Source organism: Battus philenor, unplaced genomic scaffold, assembly GCF_028537555.1.
Source record: "Battus philenor isolate CCGP_79_NKW_IND1 unplaced genomic scaffold, ilBatPhil1.0.hap1 SCAF_12, whole genome shotgun sequence".
Lineage (NCBI taxonomy): Eukaryota > Metazoa > Arthropoda > Insecta > Lepidoptera > Papilionidae > Battus > Battus philenor.
Window position 1 is genome coordinate 9,206,820 of NW_027181674.1, and position 14,692 is coordinate 9,221,511.

The window sequence follows — 14,692 nt, forward strand, 5'->3', positions numbered from 1 at the left end:
ATTAAACAAAACACCTTTTAGACATTACGGTATCCACTAAAATCATATTCGATATGGGGATACACTATGTCGACAGCATGTTCTATCATCTAAAATTGAAACAAAATTAAAATAATATTTCTTTATTGAACAGGATTCTGTAATATAATGATAAAAGGCCTTAAACATATTCTAATAAATAAAAACGCAAATACATAAAAATAATATTTAAATAACTTTACTTAAATCTATTTTCTTGGGCAAATCACTCTCCGTTTCAATTTTGACTTCTTTTGTAAAGGTTTTTTTGAGTAACATATTGATTGCTGCTTCTTCTGAAAAATTAGTACATTTCATGAAATTTTTCATAGTAAGATTTGTAACAATTTAATAAAGGAACTTAAGTTGGGTTTCATTATAAATATACATTGAATATGTGTAGCTGATGAACATTGTTGGATGAATGTTTAACGGAGAAATGGATCAACAAAATTTTCAAAATTTTTTCAAAACAGAAACAGAACTTAACATTTTTACACCTTTTACCAACCACTAACAATTGGTTTAAGGTATACAAACTGAGTGTGCCAGCTCATTTGCAGTTAATTATTGTATGGTATACAAAATCAATGGTACCAGATATAATGTAATGATAAAACAGTAAAAAATAGCGTTTCTAAAATTAGAATAAAATTAATTATGGTTTCCTATCCGTTCCTATCGTGCAGACTATATTGCCAGAAAATATTGGTCAGTTGCATCCCTGTAGGAAAAATTAATTAATGTAACATATTTGAATGTAATCACATTATACAGGATGATTGGATACATCTTTAAAGATTTTTGCTGACCAATGTGATATACATTCACCCCTTAAAAGCTTATACATCTATAACATATTGGGCAGTATTGTGCAATATGTCGGAACGCTGAAACATTGGACGGCGTCGATATATGGCTCTAGTAGTTATATTATGTGTATTTTGTATAGCATGCATTTTACGTCTTAATGTTTTTGATAGTGTAATTTAGACACTGGTTTTTATAACTGACCTGTAACTTGAATCGCCAGCAGTTGGTGTACTATATGCCTAGCAGTAATTTTAAACAAGTCCCTGGTACTTATTCTTTTTTTCTTATAATAAGGCATAAGTAGTTTGACCACTAGACTTGCGACATCTACTTTTTCTGATTTCTTTTGTTCTTTTTGTCGCGGTATATTTTTCTCGCCTTCGTTATCTCTTTTTTCTTTCCGATGGTCACCTGGTGTCTGTTTTTCTACATGCTTCTGTTCGATTTCCTTGTTGGAGCTTAATTTATGTTTCGGTTTATGTTTGTCTTTTATTTTACTTTTAATTTTTGGCGATATCGGATCGATTGTTTTCGTTTCTATAAGAGGTGTATCTATTTTCAAAGCCTCACTGTTTTCTTGCGGTAATTCTGAAAATTGTTTTAATTCAAGTAAAATTTTATCTGCTTCAATGCTAAGTTTGTGTGCTTTTACGAGAGTTCTATCCTCGCCGAGAGGCAAATCCGAGCTGTCCAGTTCCAATTCACACTTTCCTTGATCCTCTTCCCCTGCAGTATTTACTGTTGCAACATTATTTGTATTTGTCTTATTATTTTGGTATTTGATTTCCAGTTGGTTTAAGCCAACCTCTTCATTATGACTATTTTCCTTAGAATGGTACTTTTCTTCGGCACTTTCTTTTCGATAGGTATTTTTATCAATTATGAACTCTTTCTCAGTGTCACTATTGGATAAGTCGCCGAATAGCTCAGTGTCTTTAATATTAGTTTTATTGCTTTTGGACAATTTCCGTTTTTTATCCTTGTGGGTTTTACTATCTTTATGCTTTCCTTTGGTGATATGTTTAGCATTTATCTCTAGCTCGGCTTCACTGTCAGAAGATTCTCCAAATAACGCTTTGATTTTTCTTTTTGCAGTAGGCTTAAGTTTATTTACAGATTTGTCTTCTTTCATAGTTTCTGATTTAATATTCACTTTCTTGTCATTTTTATTTTGAGATTCTTTACTGGGTACACCTTGTAAAGTAATATTTATCACCAATGTTTTTGACGAACTTCTTGAAACCGGATCATCTTTTTCCTTTTTGATTATTTGAGAAGTTGCATTATTAGCATTTACGTCAGAAACGTCATTTGTTTCCTCTAACTTCAGAGTAGTGTCGTCATAATTGCCTCCAGCTGCTTCGTCTATTATCAATGTACTTTCATCTCCACTCTCTTCAGAAACAGAATTCACCTCCTCAGTTGACGATTGTGTTGTAAAAAAACTCTTAAGTTTGGTTTGTTTTAAAGAATCACGTTTGAAAGAGCTAGCTTTTCTCTTGTTCTCTTTATCAGCTTTTGATAATTCTCGCACTGTACTGTTTCTCTCCTTGTTGGCTACAAAATTAAAGAGGTTGGTTGATAAATTATATGTGCACCTGTTATGGTATACCGTATAAATAAGAATTACGGTTGTTGATAAACGATTCTGAGGTTTATTGATTGAAAATACGAAGTAAGGTAAATTAAGGTTGATAAAAAATATTTGTAATGAATTATCAAAATGAGTTTTACCCAGTGGCGAATCTATTTTGCAGAATCCAAGTCGTATAGTATATTTCGAGCAGTTGGAATTAATGAGATGTGTATATGCAAGACGCAAAATAACTTATCTTGCTTATTTGGTAGTTCTATACTATGAATTAAACAGTAAATCCGATTTCGGACCCAGATTAACCAACTATAAAAATATAAACAAAATCTTACACTCATCTAGCTGCTTGGCAGTTATGAAACCATATTGGGTTTGTTTTTTAATTTCAAAATCCCGTACAAAATCGCCAAGGGTCTCCCCTATCCGCGGCTCAAATGTTTTCAAACGTGGAAACAACGTTTCACTGCTTTTCACAGAAGTTATCTGAAAGTAATTATTTAAATTATTATTAACACTGCTAAATGCTTTTGACATACATGAGAATATTCAAACCCGTCTAAACGAACTACCTTAAATCCATCAAAGTTTAAAAAAAACACATCTTTGTAAAGATATTGAAGAAAAAAGATTGGAGATTTTGAAAGTAAACAAATAATTTTGTAAAATTTTAAAATGTTAAAATTTTATAATAAATTTTTTACATCTGAAAAATGTTGAAATTTTACAAAATCTCAAATATGTTCTTTTACACATTGTATACAGTGATTTGACAACGTCGTTATACATAATTTGTTGTAAAAATTCTAGGTCGTTTTGGTAAGAGGAACACTTGTAAAAGAGTCTGCTCACAACTGAAAGTTTTCCTCTTAATTTCTGTTGTAACACACAAAGTACATGTTTCTATGACAACATGCATTTTACTTAAATGCGAACATTGCTCACAGTACGTAAAAATTTTTGTGGCAACAAATATAAACAACAATACAAAAAAAGAAATAGAATTTCGAATTTGATTAATATAATTTCCCACCAGTTTCGTGACCGCTCTTCTGTACAGACTGGTAACAGTGCTGCTCGAAAAGGCCTCATATTCTAAATCAACCGCACACTGCTCTATATCTTTTCGTTTCAAGGGTTTTTCTGGTTCATCCACACCCTTCATGTTAGTTAAGTTTGTGCTGAGTGCGTCCACCAAGAGTGAGAGATAGCTCTCTCGACTGGCTACAGTTAGCCCATTCACCTGTGAACAAAAACCATTTAATTTACCTAATAAGTTAACCAGGTTAGCTGTTGAGAAATCTAAATTAATCTTATCCCAACATTTTTATAATGTTATTGTCCATTACTTGCTACTTAATCAATTTTAAATCTACTAGATTCTCTGCCATCTCAAATAAGTGCTGTATTATTGTTACATGGCCAGGAAGACGAGCAACGACTTGGAGAAATTAAGGGTTTAATAGAACTAGAGGACAAAAGAGCATGTTGACACAGCCCAATATGATAATATTCTAATCCCTACCACACTAGATACCGCTGGATACACCATACAGCCTTAAAGCCAGGGAGTGGATAAAGGTTACTATCCTTAGAATTAAGAAGAATGACCCAAAAAGAAGAATCATTAATAAGTTAACCCAAAGTGTATAAAGTTACTATTTTCTGATCTGATGGTTACACACGCAAAAAATCCTAAAACCTTGGGTAAGCATCGTTATGACTATAACATAAAGATTATAACTAAACTTGTTCGAATTAAAGTTACCTTGGTGTTCGTACTTTGAGCGGCTCGACATTTCGAATTGACGGCGGCAACGGCGTCAGAACTTTTTCTTTCGTTATCCGTCACCCGTTTTTTTCTCTCCGCAAATTCTTTCATTATAAGCGACTTAGTTTCCTCGGCTATGCGGCGATTACCGTCTCCGTCTGATTCTCCACTGTCATCGTTATAATACGATTCCATGTCTCTTAAAAATAAAGTATTAATAAGACCATGTAATACTAACAAACTTGAAACTTTATAGAGGGGTCCATCTACAACCTTAAAAATCTACAAAATGGCTTTTGAATCAAGGTGCAGAACTCGACCCTTCCATAATTCATAAATTCTACTAATAAATGAAGATCTCTATCACCGGAACTTGATCGCAAGATTCCGTCTTTTTTCTTTAGCCTCATCATAATCTTGAGCAATCCTCTGTCGTGAACTTGTTATGCCATAGATCTCATTTCAGTAGTTACGCCAGCTGCGAAACGCTGGGTACTAACTTTTATGCTTTGACGACAGAAATCAGTGTCAAGAAAAAAAACGGTTAGACATACCCTTTAATTTTATTCTTGCTAAAGTAACTCAGAGCTTAAAAAAGTCTAGTTTTCAGCAATATATTATATATCATTGAAAATTAAAAGCCTAAAGAAGTGTGTGTTGCCGGTAATGATTTATGGACCTGCGACGTGATCGTTTACGGAAGTCCGTATAAGAAGGCCAGGTCGCCTAAAGAAAAACGGAGAGACCTTTAAATAATGAAACTATTAAAAATAAAAGAACTAAAATACAAAGGTTATGTTAGGTCGCGATTTATTAATAAAGCAGTACTATTAAATAATAAAAAAATTGTAAAATTGGCTTTGAAATAGAACTACCGTATTTATTGCCAGGTACTTTTTGAAAAAATATACAATACCAGGCAGTAGTATTTTTTATTAAAACATATTTTAATGTATGTTGTATAAGTATTTTCACTTGAGTGCTTATCGAAGCCTATTCGCAAGATTGAATATTTGTTATTAGCATGAGCGCACGCACTAGTCCCATAATTCAGCGATAGATGGCGCAAATAAGACATAATAAAAAAAATCAGAAACCTGAGCCCGGCGCGGCCGTTTTCGTAGAGGTCGTGGTGGTCGTTGTGGTCGTGTGAGATGAAGCCGCCGCGCTCGAGGCGAGCGCTCATGGCCCGGCGCTGGTGCTGTTCCAGCGCGCGACGTACGGCACGCTCGTCGGCGCAAACGTCGCAGCGCCCTGCACAACGCGGAGCCTCCTCGCCGAAGTACTCCGCGAATCGCTTGTGGCGGCACCTATACACATCAATTTTAAATTCAAAATATCTTTACGAGTAGATTTTAAAATCATCAATTATTTTAACATTTATAGTAAGGTACTCTATATGCTGATCTGCTGAGAGCTGACCAGAAACCTATAACTGCCACTTGAACCTTCATATTTTGCCGGCCATTTACTAACCCGAGTTATTAACTGACGCCAAAATAATCGTATTTTGACAAGTGTCAGACTTCGAGCAAGTGAAATGACATGAAGTATCATATATATATAAGCAATCAGACGTATAACTTATGCGCAAATCTACAGGAACTTTCTATTATATAATTCCTGCAGGTTTACGAATAGTTAAGTCAAATAAAAGTATTCTATTCGTATGGAACAGTCGTTTATTATGTTTAGGACAGAAAAACTCTTTTCACTCCGAAAGTAGTGACCGCAATCCCGACCTAATGGCGAAGACGCTTGTAACGTTGCAAGTTAACGCCCCATAAATCTTAATTAAAATTTTAACCAAAAAAAAATAAACACGAGAAACATTTCATAAATCGCAATACAGCAAAAAATTGTTCAACCCTTAGCTGGTAACGGTACATCTCAATTGGCGTGGGGTCGTGGAAAAGTGCTATTGGTTTAGCGGATCTTTTGTTTTGATAACAAATTCCAATGCGCCCACGCACCAGCCAGAGCAGTTTACATGAGTGCTCGGCAGAAGGATCCTGGCCTCGGTCGCGTTCACTAACTAGGTGTTGTCTCACGCACCAACGCACACTCTTTGTGTCGGTTGCGTTCACCAGCTACGTGTCGTCTCACGCGCCGGGGTCAAGCCAATAAGAATTTACGTTATAAATTCACGTCTTGGTCCTTTTCTTTCTCTGGGCATTATTTAATTCACGCCACAACCTTTACATCGCCTCGCACCCCAAAAGGGTAAGTGTTGAATAAATATTATAAAGACATCATTATTAAGTAGCATTTATCTATAAGTTAGAGTTCAACATTTTATCTGTGTCCATAGTTCCATCATTATGTATTCATAATTATTTTTCAATTTGTTTATTTGTTTATCTCTCCTATTCTTGTTTTACATGCTTTACATTTTGTAACTCCGTTCTGACAGTAAACAATCACATCAACTGCTTTCAGTTTCTGCCCTACCTTCATCGCAAGCCATCTCCGGGTTTACTGTCAGCGGAGCAAATTGTACATATACTTATATATGTACATCATAACTGTGACATTTATTCACAGGTGCGAGTTTTACACTTAAAATTACCTACTATTTGAGGTTGAACTCATATAACCTTGCACCGGAACCGTCTTATTTAATCTAGAAACAAGTCTGCTTCTAGATTAAGTTCTCTGCTTCGGAACCCACTCGTCCGCATTATATCATCTCTAAGAAATCAAAAACAATGTTTTTATCATACATACATACTTACTTAACTTCCTCACAGTATTTGACCATAATTTCGAAACTTTTATAAGAATTTTTGCAGCGTTGCTTTTGTTCAGGAGTTTGCGCACGCGCCATTTCGCTCTTCAGAAGAAAGTCGATGGCATTGCGTTCATTTCGGCTATAATAAATGCGACAAAAAGCCGGTTTACCATCACGGCCGGCTCTACCGGATTCCTGAAAATGTTTGTTGTTGTATAAATATTTCATGTAATTATATATATACAATATATACATAACTATTTTTGTTACATTATTACTCCGCGTATTTTAAACAAATCGTTTCGTTAACGAATAAGTCTTATATAATAGTTCATGCTAAAGATGTGACACTGTGACTCTCTGAATGTCACTAAACACATGCAGAAAGTTATATTGACCATCCAATCTCATGCTGGTTAGTTCTAGATCTCAACCAAAATGCAACATATTTGGATTTACAGGGTAGTTTAAGAGTAATGTTAAATTCGACTTTGTAAATCAATTAAAAACTAGTTTATATTACAGCCGAATATGATATTTCTAAAAAATAACATGTCTGGAGTATATCAGCGTTTCTGCAAGCTTATAACTATTTTAAAGAGCGTAAAGTGCGTTTAAACTAAACCTCGTTTATGTAACTTAGCACGTGTATTACTATCTACTATCTAGGATGATCTTGGATTATCAATCCCTCCCTATACGTTCTTAACCTACCTTGCCTGCGAAAACGGATCATTGACTATGAAATACTTTGTTAGCTATCTATCTTATTATTATAGTGTTTTTCCGATAGTCAACTGTGTGTCTCAGCTTCAGCACAGATTGTTTTGTAGGTGGCGGCACATGCAATTAAGGATTGAATCTCATTTAATGAGCTGGGCTATTTTTGGGAGCTATACATCTACATACAAGCAAGTCTTCATTTACCGCGGTGCTCCCGTGATCTTTGTGCATGAACTAGTTCTGCACGAACTGGAATCTACAGATGATACACTGATTAAGATGCGTAAAGATCGGGATATTGCAACAATTATGACTATCTGTCAAGCTATGTTTGTGACACAAATGCGCTATAAGAATACTTTTTGCTCGTTTTCCGTGTTTTATCGTATGTTTTACATGTATATATATGTAAAACATACGATAAAACATACATTTGTTGTATTGTGGCTTTCTTAAAACTTCCGTCACCTGATAGTAAGCTGCAACATTCTGCGCAAGTCCCCAATGTGCCACAGCGCGTACAGTTGCCTTGTCGACGCCCATGCCAAAGGAAACTGTCGCACAAACACAAGGACACTCGCCCCCGGACCATTGTTCTTGCACGGAGATACGTTCAGATGATTTAAGACCTGTAGAACAATTTAAATTATACTACCTAATAATATAATTCCATTACAAGGGAATTTAAATTAGGACAGCGCAAGAGCTAGTACGGGGACCACCATAATTACCCATCAAAAGTCTTTACTTTTGCAAAGAATGAAAAAATAAAAAAAATGTTTTAAAAGTAAGTTTAACAAATAAAATCCTGGGTTCGACAATTCATATATGCTTATTTTAAATTTTGCACCACAAACCACAATAAAAGCTGTGTTAGAGAAGTCTTGTGAAAAAAAGATATGCAATACATAGTCAATATTGTATATATTAGGTGGGCTTAGAACTCGCTAACATTTGAGTCCCACACCTGGTAACATTTAAAGTAAATACAACAAAAGAGGTGTTTGATACCAACGCTTCTAGAATTTGCTGGTGCACGGGCGGTTTTAGTATTTTACTAAATTAAAAAGTAAAGTGAGGCCAGTGTTACACATCCTTCAAGTGCCTGCTGGTGTTGAAAGTAATGTTTCCAGAATTGCTAATTTCTGGACGAGGCGACATCCCATAGTCACCAAATAGCCCAGATCTATCCCCAGGAGACTTTTTTTATGGATTTAAATAGTTGTGTCTACATCCATAAACCAAATACGCCTCATTAAATGAAATAAAAAATTAGCGAAGAGTTTTCGGCGATCTCGCGGTCTCTTTGCCGAAGAGTATTTGGTAATTTCTACACTCGCTAGATAAAATAATTTTAAAAAATATAAATTCCAACTTATTACCTTTCCTGTAAATAAACAAATTTTAAAAATGTGTAATGGTATTTTTATAACAATTTTTCAAATGTTAACTATTTTATGGCTCACCCTATATTATAATCTTGTCTATGTGCACAAGAATATTAACGAATGTAAGGAAAATAAAGATGAACATGACGTTAATGATAAATATAAATGATAAATAAAAAAAGTGTGTTCGCCTTTCTTTGGCTCTTTAAAATTAGCAAGCCTTTAGTGGGCAACTGTGTAAGATTTAACATTCTATAGAACGCATAAAGATCTCATAAAAAGGAAAAGGACTTTTAATTGATTATAATGGTAAGGAGTGGATTATGCTTGTAAAAACGGAAAAAAAATTGTTGGTGGTAAAAGTAAAAAAAAGTTGGATGTGAGTTTGTCCCAGGTCAAGGTTTTTGTTTTTGTTTGGTTGTTTGGAACCCTCATACCTTTATTTCATGTTGAAAGATACTATTATAGGAGTGAAATTTTATTTTTTATAAAATTAAGCTTTTTTGGCAGTCTAATCAGAACACTTTTGAGTGATCTATATAAATGATTCATAGAGAGAAACAAACAAAATAATAAATATTATATACTAAAAGTTTAAAGTTTCAATACCTCCATGATATGCCAAGGATTTAAGGCCCTTTTTATTCAACATATGTGCTAGTTCTTCAGTTTGTTCACGGGTTCTGCAATAGACAATAACTGCATTTTTGTCTTTCTGAAAAAAAAAAAGTAAGAATGATGGACAATTGGGGTATTACAAAAAAATATATTAATGTATTTTACTTACTGGTTTAACACTTTCCTCTTCTTTTAAGCTCTTCTTCAAAAATTCACAGAGGTCTCCAACTTCATCTTCAATGCAATTCTGATACACCACATCATAGTAAAGATTTTTACGGAAACTTGGTGTTTTATACTGAGCAACTGGATGTAATAACTTCAAATTGGAAAGGATGTCTTTTGCAACCTCTGCACTTGCTGTAGCAGTGAGGGCTACCCAAGGTATACCCTTATAAGTTTCTCTCAAATTACCCAGTTTTAAATAATCAGGACGAAAGTCATGTCCCCATTCACTAACACAATGAGCTTCATCAACAACTATGTAAGAAACTTTTTTATACTTGACTAGATGTTCTATTAAACTCCTAAATGTGCTTGTACAAGCTTGTTCAGGTGTAACATATAAAAATTTTGTGGTAGGCTTCATGCTTCTGAGATCATTGATCACTCTTTCCCTCTCTTTTGTTGTCATCTTAGAGTTGATCGATTCAGCTTGTATTTTATATTTTGTTAGATGATCAATTTGGTCTTTGATGAGTGCCAGTAGGGGTGAAAATACAATACACACTTTATTATCTTGTAAAATTGCTGGCAACTGGAAGCACAAGGACTTTCCAGAGCCCGTAGGCATTGAAACATAAACATCATGGACACCTGAAAATATATAACATGGTTACCTTAGTGACAATAAAATCATAATTGCAGGATTGAACTTATTCAATAAGTTCCTACTTAAATACTAATGGATTAATAAAACTGTTTTTTTTTACCATTTAATGGACCTTATTTAAATAACAAAATTATCAAAATGTCATCAAAACAAAGTAATTATCAAATGATAATGTAGCCTAAACTTAACTTATTTAAATAAAATCCCTTGAATATATTCTGGTAATGAATATGAGGATGACTTATTATTATTTAAGATTTAAGTAAACTACATCATATTTATTGCTCATTGATTTTCAAATGAGGATTTACGAAAAGTAATATTTACATACATATAGAATAGTTGTACAAAATATACATTAACATGGAAGTTATCTGATAGTAACACAGATATAAAATATTTATATTAACGCATTTAGTTAGTGATAGCTAATAAAATTATAGTTAAATAAACTTAAATTATAAATTAAAATTACATAAACAATATACATTAGGGAAATGGATAGTTTAATCCTTTAATTTTATAAAATGCATAGTCGCTTTCTTTTAACATCATACATTTCTAGAAGTGTTTATTGGAAAGAATGATATCAGTACCGCAATTGTGATAGCGCTACTGCTATACAACCAAATTAAAAATACCACTTCAGCTGTCAAATTCTCCTACGTATTTTCGTATTCAAATGGATTTTTTTATAAGAGAGTCGTGGAATTAACCGTCTGATAAAGTTTTTGAAGCGCCTTATTTAATTAAACTCACCTCTGGCTATTGCTCGAACAGCTCTCTCTTGAAGCTCACTTTTAAACTTTCGATGGCCAAAACATTCCAAGAGTTTATCGGTTATGTTATCCATGACGAATGTCTTTTCACTACGGCATTACGGGTATTCTTATTTCATTACACTTATTTATACTACGAAATACATACATATCGTAACACATTGTTCAATTCAAAACTTTAAAACTTACAATCCAAACATCAAAACAACCTCAAAATAGAATTCTTATTATTATTTCATCTTTGACATTTAAAGAATGTAAAAAAAACATTCTCGGAGTGATGATTACCAATATAGTTTAAAAATAATAATCAAGATACATTCGATTTTACAATTATATAATTAAATAATTATAAAATCATTATTACATCTTTAAAATAAGTGAATATATGTCAATATCTTAAAATTCTGATGTGATAAAGTTATCAGGTTCACCGTTATTCATTTTCTAAAAAACCGAATGAGCATTGTTATTAGGTTGACAGACGTTCGAGTAAGTACGCATACTTGTGGCTCGGCCACTTAATTCACCTGTGTGTCACCTCAAGTAAGCGTACATTAAAATCGCTCCATAATTTCGTTAGCAATCAACCGGTTTAAAATAAATACTTCGTAAATTGATATGTTATGTCTAAAAAAAGAAAAAAATGCAGAATCCATAAAAAACTAATACAAAATTAGAATTATTACAGGTTCTAAATCTAAATAGATAAATAAAAAACATAAACTACCTATTCAATAAGTATAAAATTTGATAATATTAATGAACTATATTTACTAATCAGCTATTTTTTTCCAGTATGTCGCCCAAACGTTGAGCTGGAAAAGTTCGCGAACTTTAACATCGCAATGTTCATAAGCTCGAACGTTTATCATATAGTAAAAGTGAGACAGGCAGTGACGCTGTCGTAGCTAACCAATGTGCAATACTGTAAAACAATTTAATACGTATTCGTTTTTCATCTATTGTGTTTCCTTTGTAGTCGTATTTATAACTTTAAATTTATTTATTGGACTCGACTGCATTGTAACTTAGATTGGTTATTAAAAATGATTTCTGACGTCTGTGATTATTCATAGCGGTGCACTCTGACGACCATCATGCCATCTCGATACGCTACGCAAGAATATATTATTATGCACATTATATAGGGGTAATGTAAATGCGTCGCTAGCGCTGCGGCGAAACTTTACGGTGGAAGATATCCAAATTCTGAGCGTCATCCGGATCATCGAGTAATTGTAAATGTGCATTGGGTTTTTTTAATCTTTTACAAATATTAAATGTTTATAAGACAATTTCTCTCGACTATGTAGGTGTATGTTTCAAAATAAACAATAATGCGTTGTTCTGAAAACAAAGAAACGACATTTAAAGTTATTTTTTAAATTGTCGATTCCTTTTAAAAGTTTATTCTGCAATATATTTTAAATTATCATTTTGACATCTCAAATACCAACTGCTTTACCGACCGGCGACCCCAATGGATGCTATCATAAATAACGCCATTAAGTCGAACAGCTACTACTTTACCGACATTTTATAAGCGCGTCACAATACAAAATAGAGTTATTAAAGAAATTAGTTTCTTTACGTGTTAATTTCATAGTATCTTACATATTGGAGAATAGTTTGTCAAATTTATTGGTTAATTTGCCACTTGGCACTTGTAGCAATATGATGATTCAATAGGACGGCTGAGTCGCCCACTACTCGCTAGTTCAAGAATCTTGAACACAATTTCAACGCAGATAGTTTTTGATTTAAATCCTTTACGTACTTTCCAAAGGAGCGATCTGAAAAAACATTAAACGTAGCCAAGTTACGTCAAAGGTTTTTGTCAACCATTTTTTTTTCTAAATAAAAGATAATTGCGAATGAAATATGTATTTACATGTCTATATGCTGTAATCACTCGTTACAATGTTAATGTACAATTAATAAAAACTTTTCTCTTAAAAATTAATTTTTACATAGGGCGCCTATAAAAATTCAACGAGCAAAAATAAATATGTTGTGATTGTGAATTTAGCAATACCGAAAATATATAACATTTTTTCTATAATTAATCTATAAACTGAGATACATTGCTTTGGCGCCGGGCCGGGGTAATTTTATATGGGATTTGGCGGATGTCCTTTGGCGAAAATTCTCGTCAACGTCAACGTCAACAAGATAATTTATAAGAGGATGTAAAGGTTGCATTTGAACATTACTAGTACTTGTAAAATTAGCAAATAAATGTTTCATTAAAGTTTATTTTTAATGTAGAAAATCACAGTATATATTCCTAACGGTATACCTAACAGTACAAATTCTAACGCTGAAGTAGTCAGTGAGTGAAATAAATTGAATACAAATACAATTACTTAACTAAGCGATACGTAATAATAATAGGAAAATAAATTATAGTACAGCAAGTGGTTTACCATTTCGAAGTATGGACTAATCGCGCCATCTTTTGATGTCACTTACCAATATGGCAATTTTGTTTCGGCACAGCCTGTTAAAGTTTAATGTAATAATTTTGAGGATATGGTTCGACAGTTTAATTTTTTTGTTCAAAATCGCATTATAGTATTTTTATCTGTGGTTAAAATATGCGTCATAGGGAGCATAAAATTCATTAGCTTTTTAAATGACAGTAATTTAAAAAATATGTGACAGATCTTTTTAACAATTTTTATTAGACACATATCTATTACCGCAATACTTCTTGTGGCAGATTAATGTAAAATAAGAAATAAACGGACACAAGATTCACTCAATTAATCGATAGAATTTTTTATAATTCGTTAATGAACTGCGGCAGATTTAAATTAAATTATTTTTCCTATTCAACGATTTTAAATAAGACAAATTAGAAATTACTGTTATATCGACATTTTATATAATGTATGAAGTTTATATAACACCTTCGTTAAAGAAGTAGAAAGACAAGGAGAAGGAATAAGCTATTTAAAAAACATAGTTGACGGTCTCAGAGGTCTTATCGCTAAAACTCTTTCCATTGATAGCACAAAATTAATAAAAAGAGACAATAATATATTTATTTGTGTAATAATACATTTGGTAACATAGTCCGCGACAAACTTTCCAAAAGAGATCGCGGTTGTCAGTATACCCTTGTAGAATATAACGCAAAGAGAATGTGTTTAACAAACAATAGATACATTTTAAAGCATGAAACCTTCAACGTTTTGACGTGGTCGGAACATTAGTTAATGCTTCAATTAATTTGGAACAATATCTATGTTTTGAATTTATTGAAAAAGCATAATTTTTAATATAAACTTGAATATGTAATACTTAAAATGATTTAAAGTTTAAATAGAACTTACTTTTATGCTGGATTGACAATATTTAACCACAATTTTTTATTTCTCGTTTTAGGCGACCAAAACCCAAAACGCATTAGACATTCACCA

General features: G+C 32.9%; 1 protein-coding gene across 2 annotated transcripts; it reads right to left on the reverse strand.

The window, feature by feature from the left end:
• Positions 1 to 106: 106 nt before the first annotated feature.
• LOC137932795 (ATP-dependent DNA helicase Q5-like) lies at positions 107 to 11,499 on the reverse strand. Of its 2 annotated transcripts, none has more exons than XM_068776469.1 (11): positions 11,245 to 11,499; positions 9,823 to 10,469; positions 9,645 to 9,750; positions 8,116 to 8,276; positions 6,929 to 7,119; positions 5,291 to 5,503; positions 4,191 to 4,392; positions 3,456 to 3,665; positions 2,758 to 2,908; positions 1,033 to 2,388; positions 107 to 311 (listed from the first exon to the last, which is right to left on the reverse strand). In XM_068776469.1, exons 1-11 carry the CDS (start codon positions 11,336 to 11,338, stop codon positions 208 to 210), a joined length of 3,435 nt encoding a protein of 1,144 aa, XP_068632570.1. In that variant the 5' UTR covers positions 11,339 to 11,499; the 3' UTR covers positions 107 to 207. The 2 variants fall into 2 exon arrangements, with proteins under 2 accessions (XP_068632570.1, XP_068632569.1); XM_068776468.1 differs by having other exon boundaries at positions 107 to 314.
• Between the last annotated feature and the right edge of the window lie 3,193 nt (positions 11,500 to 14,692).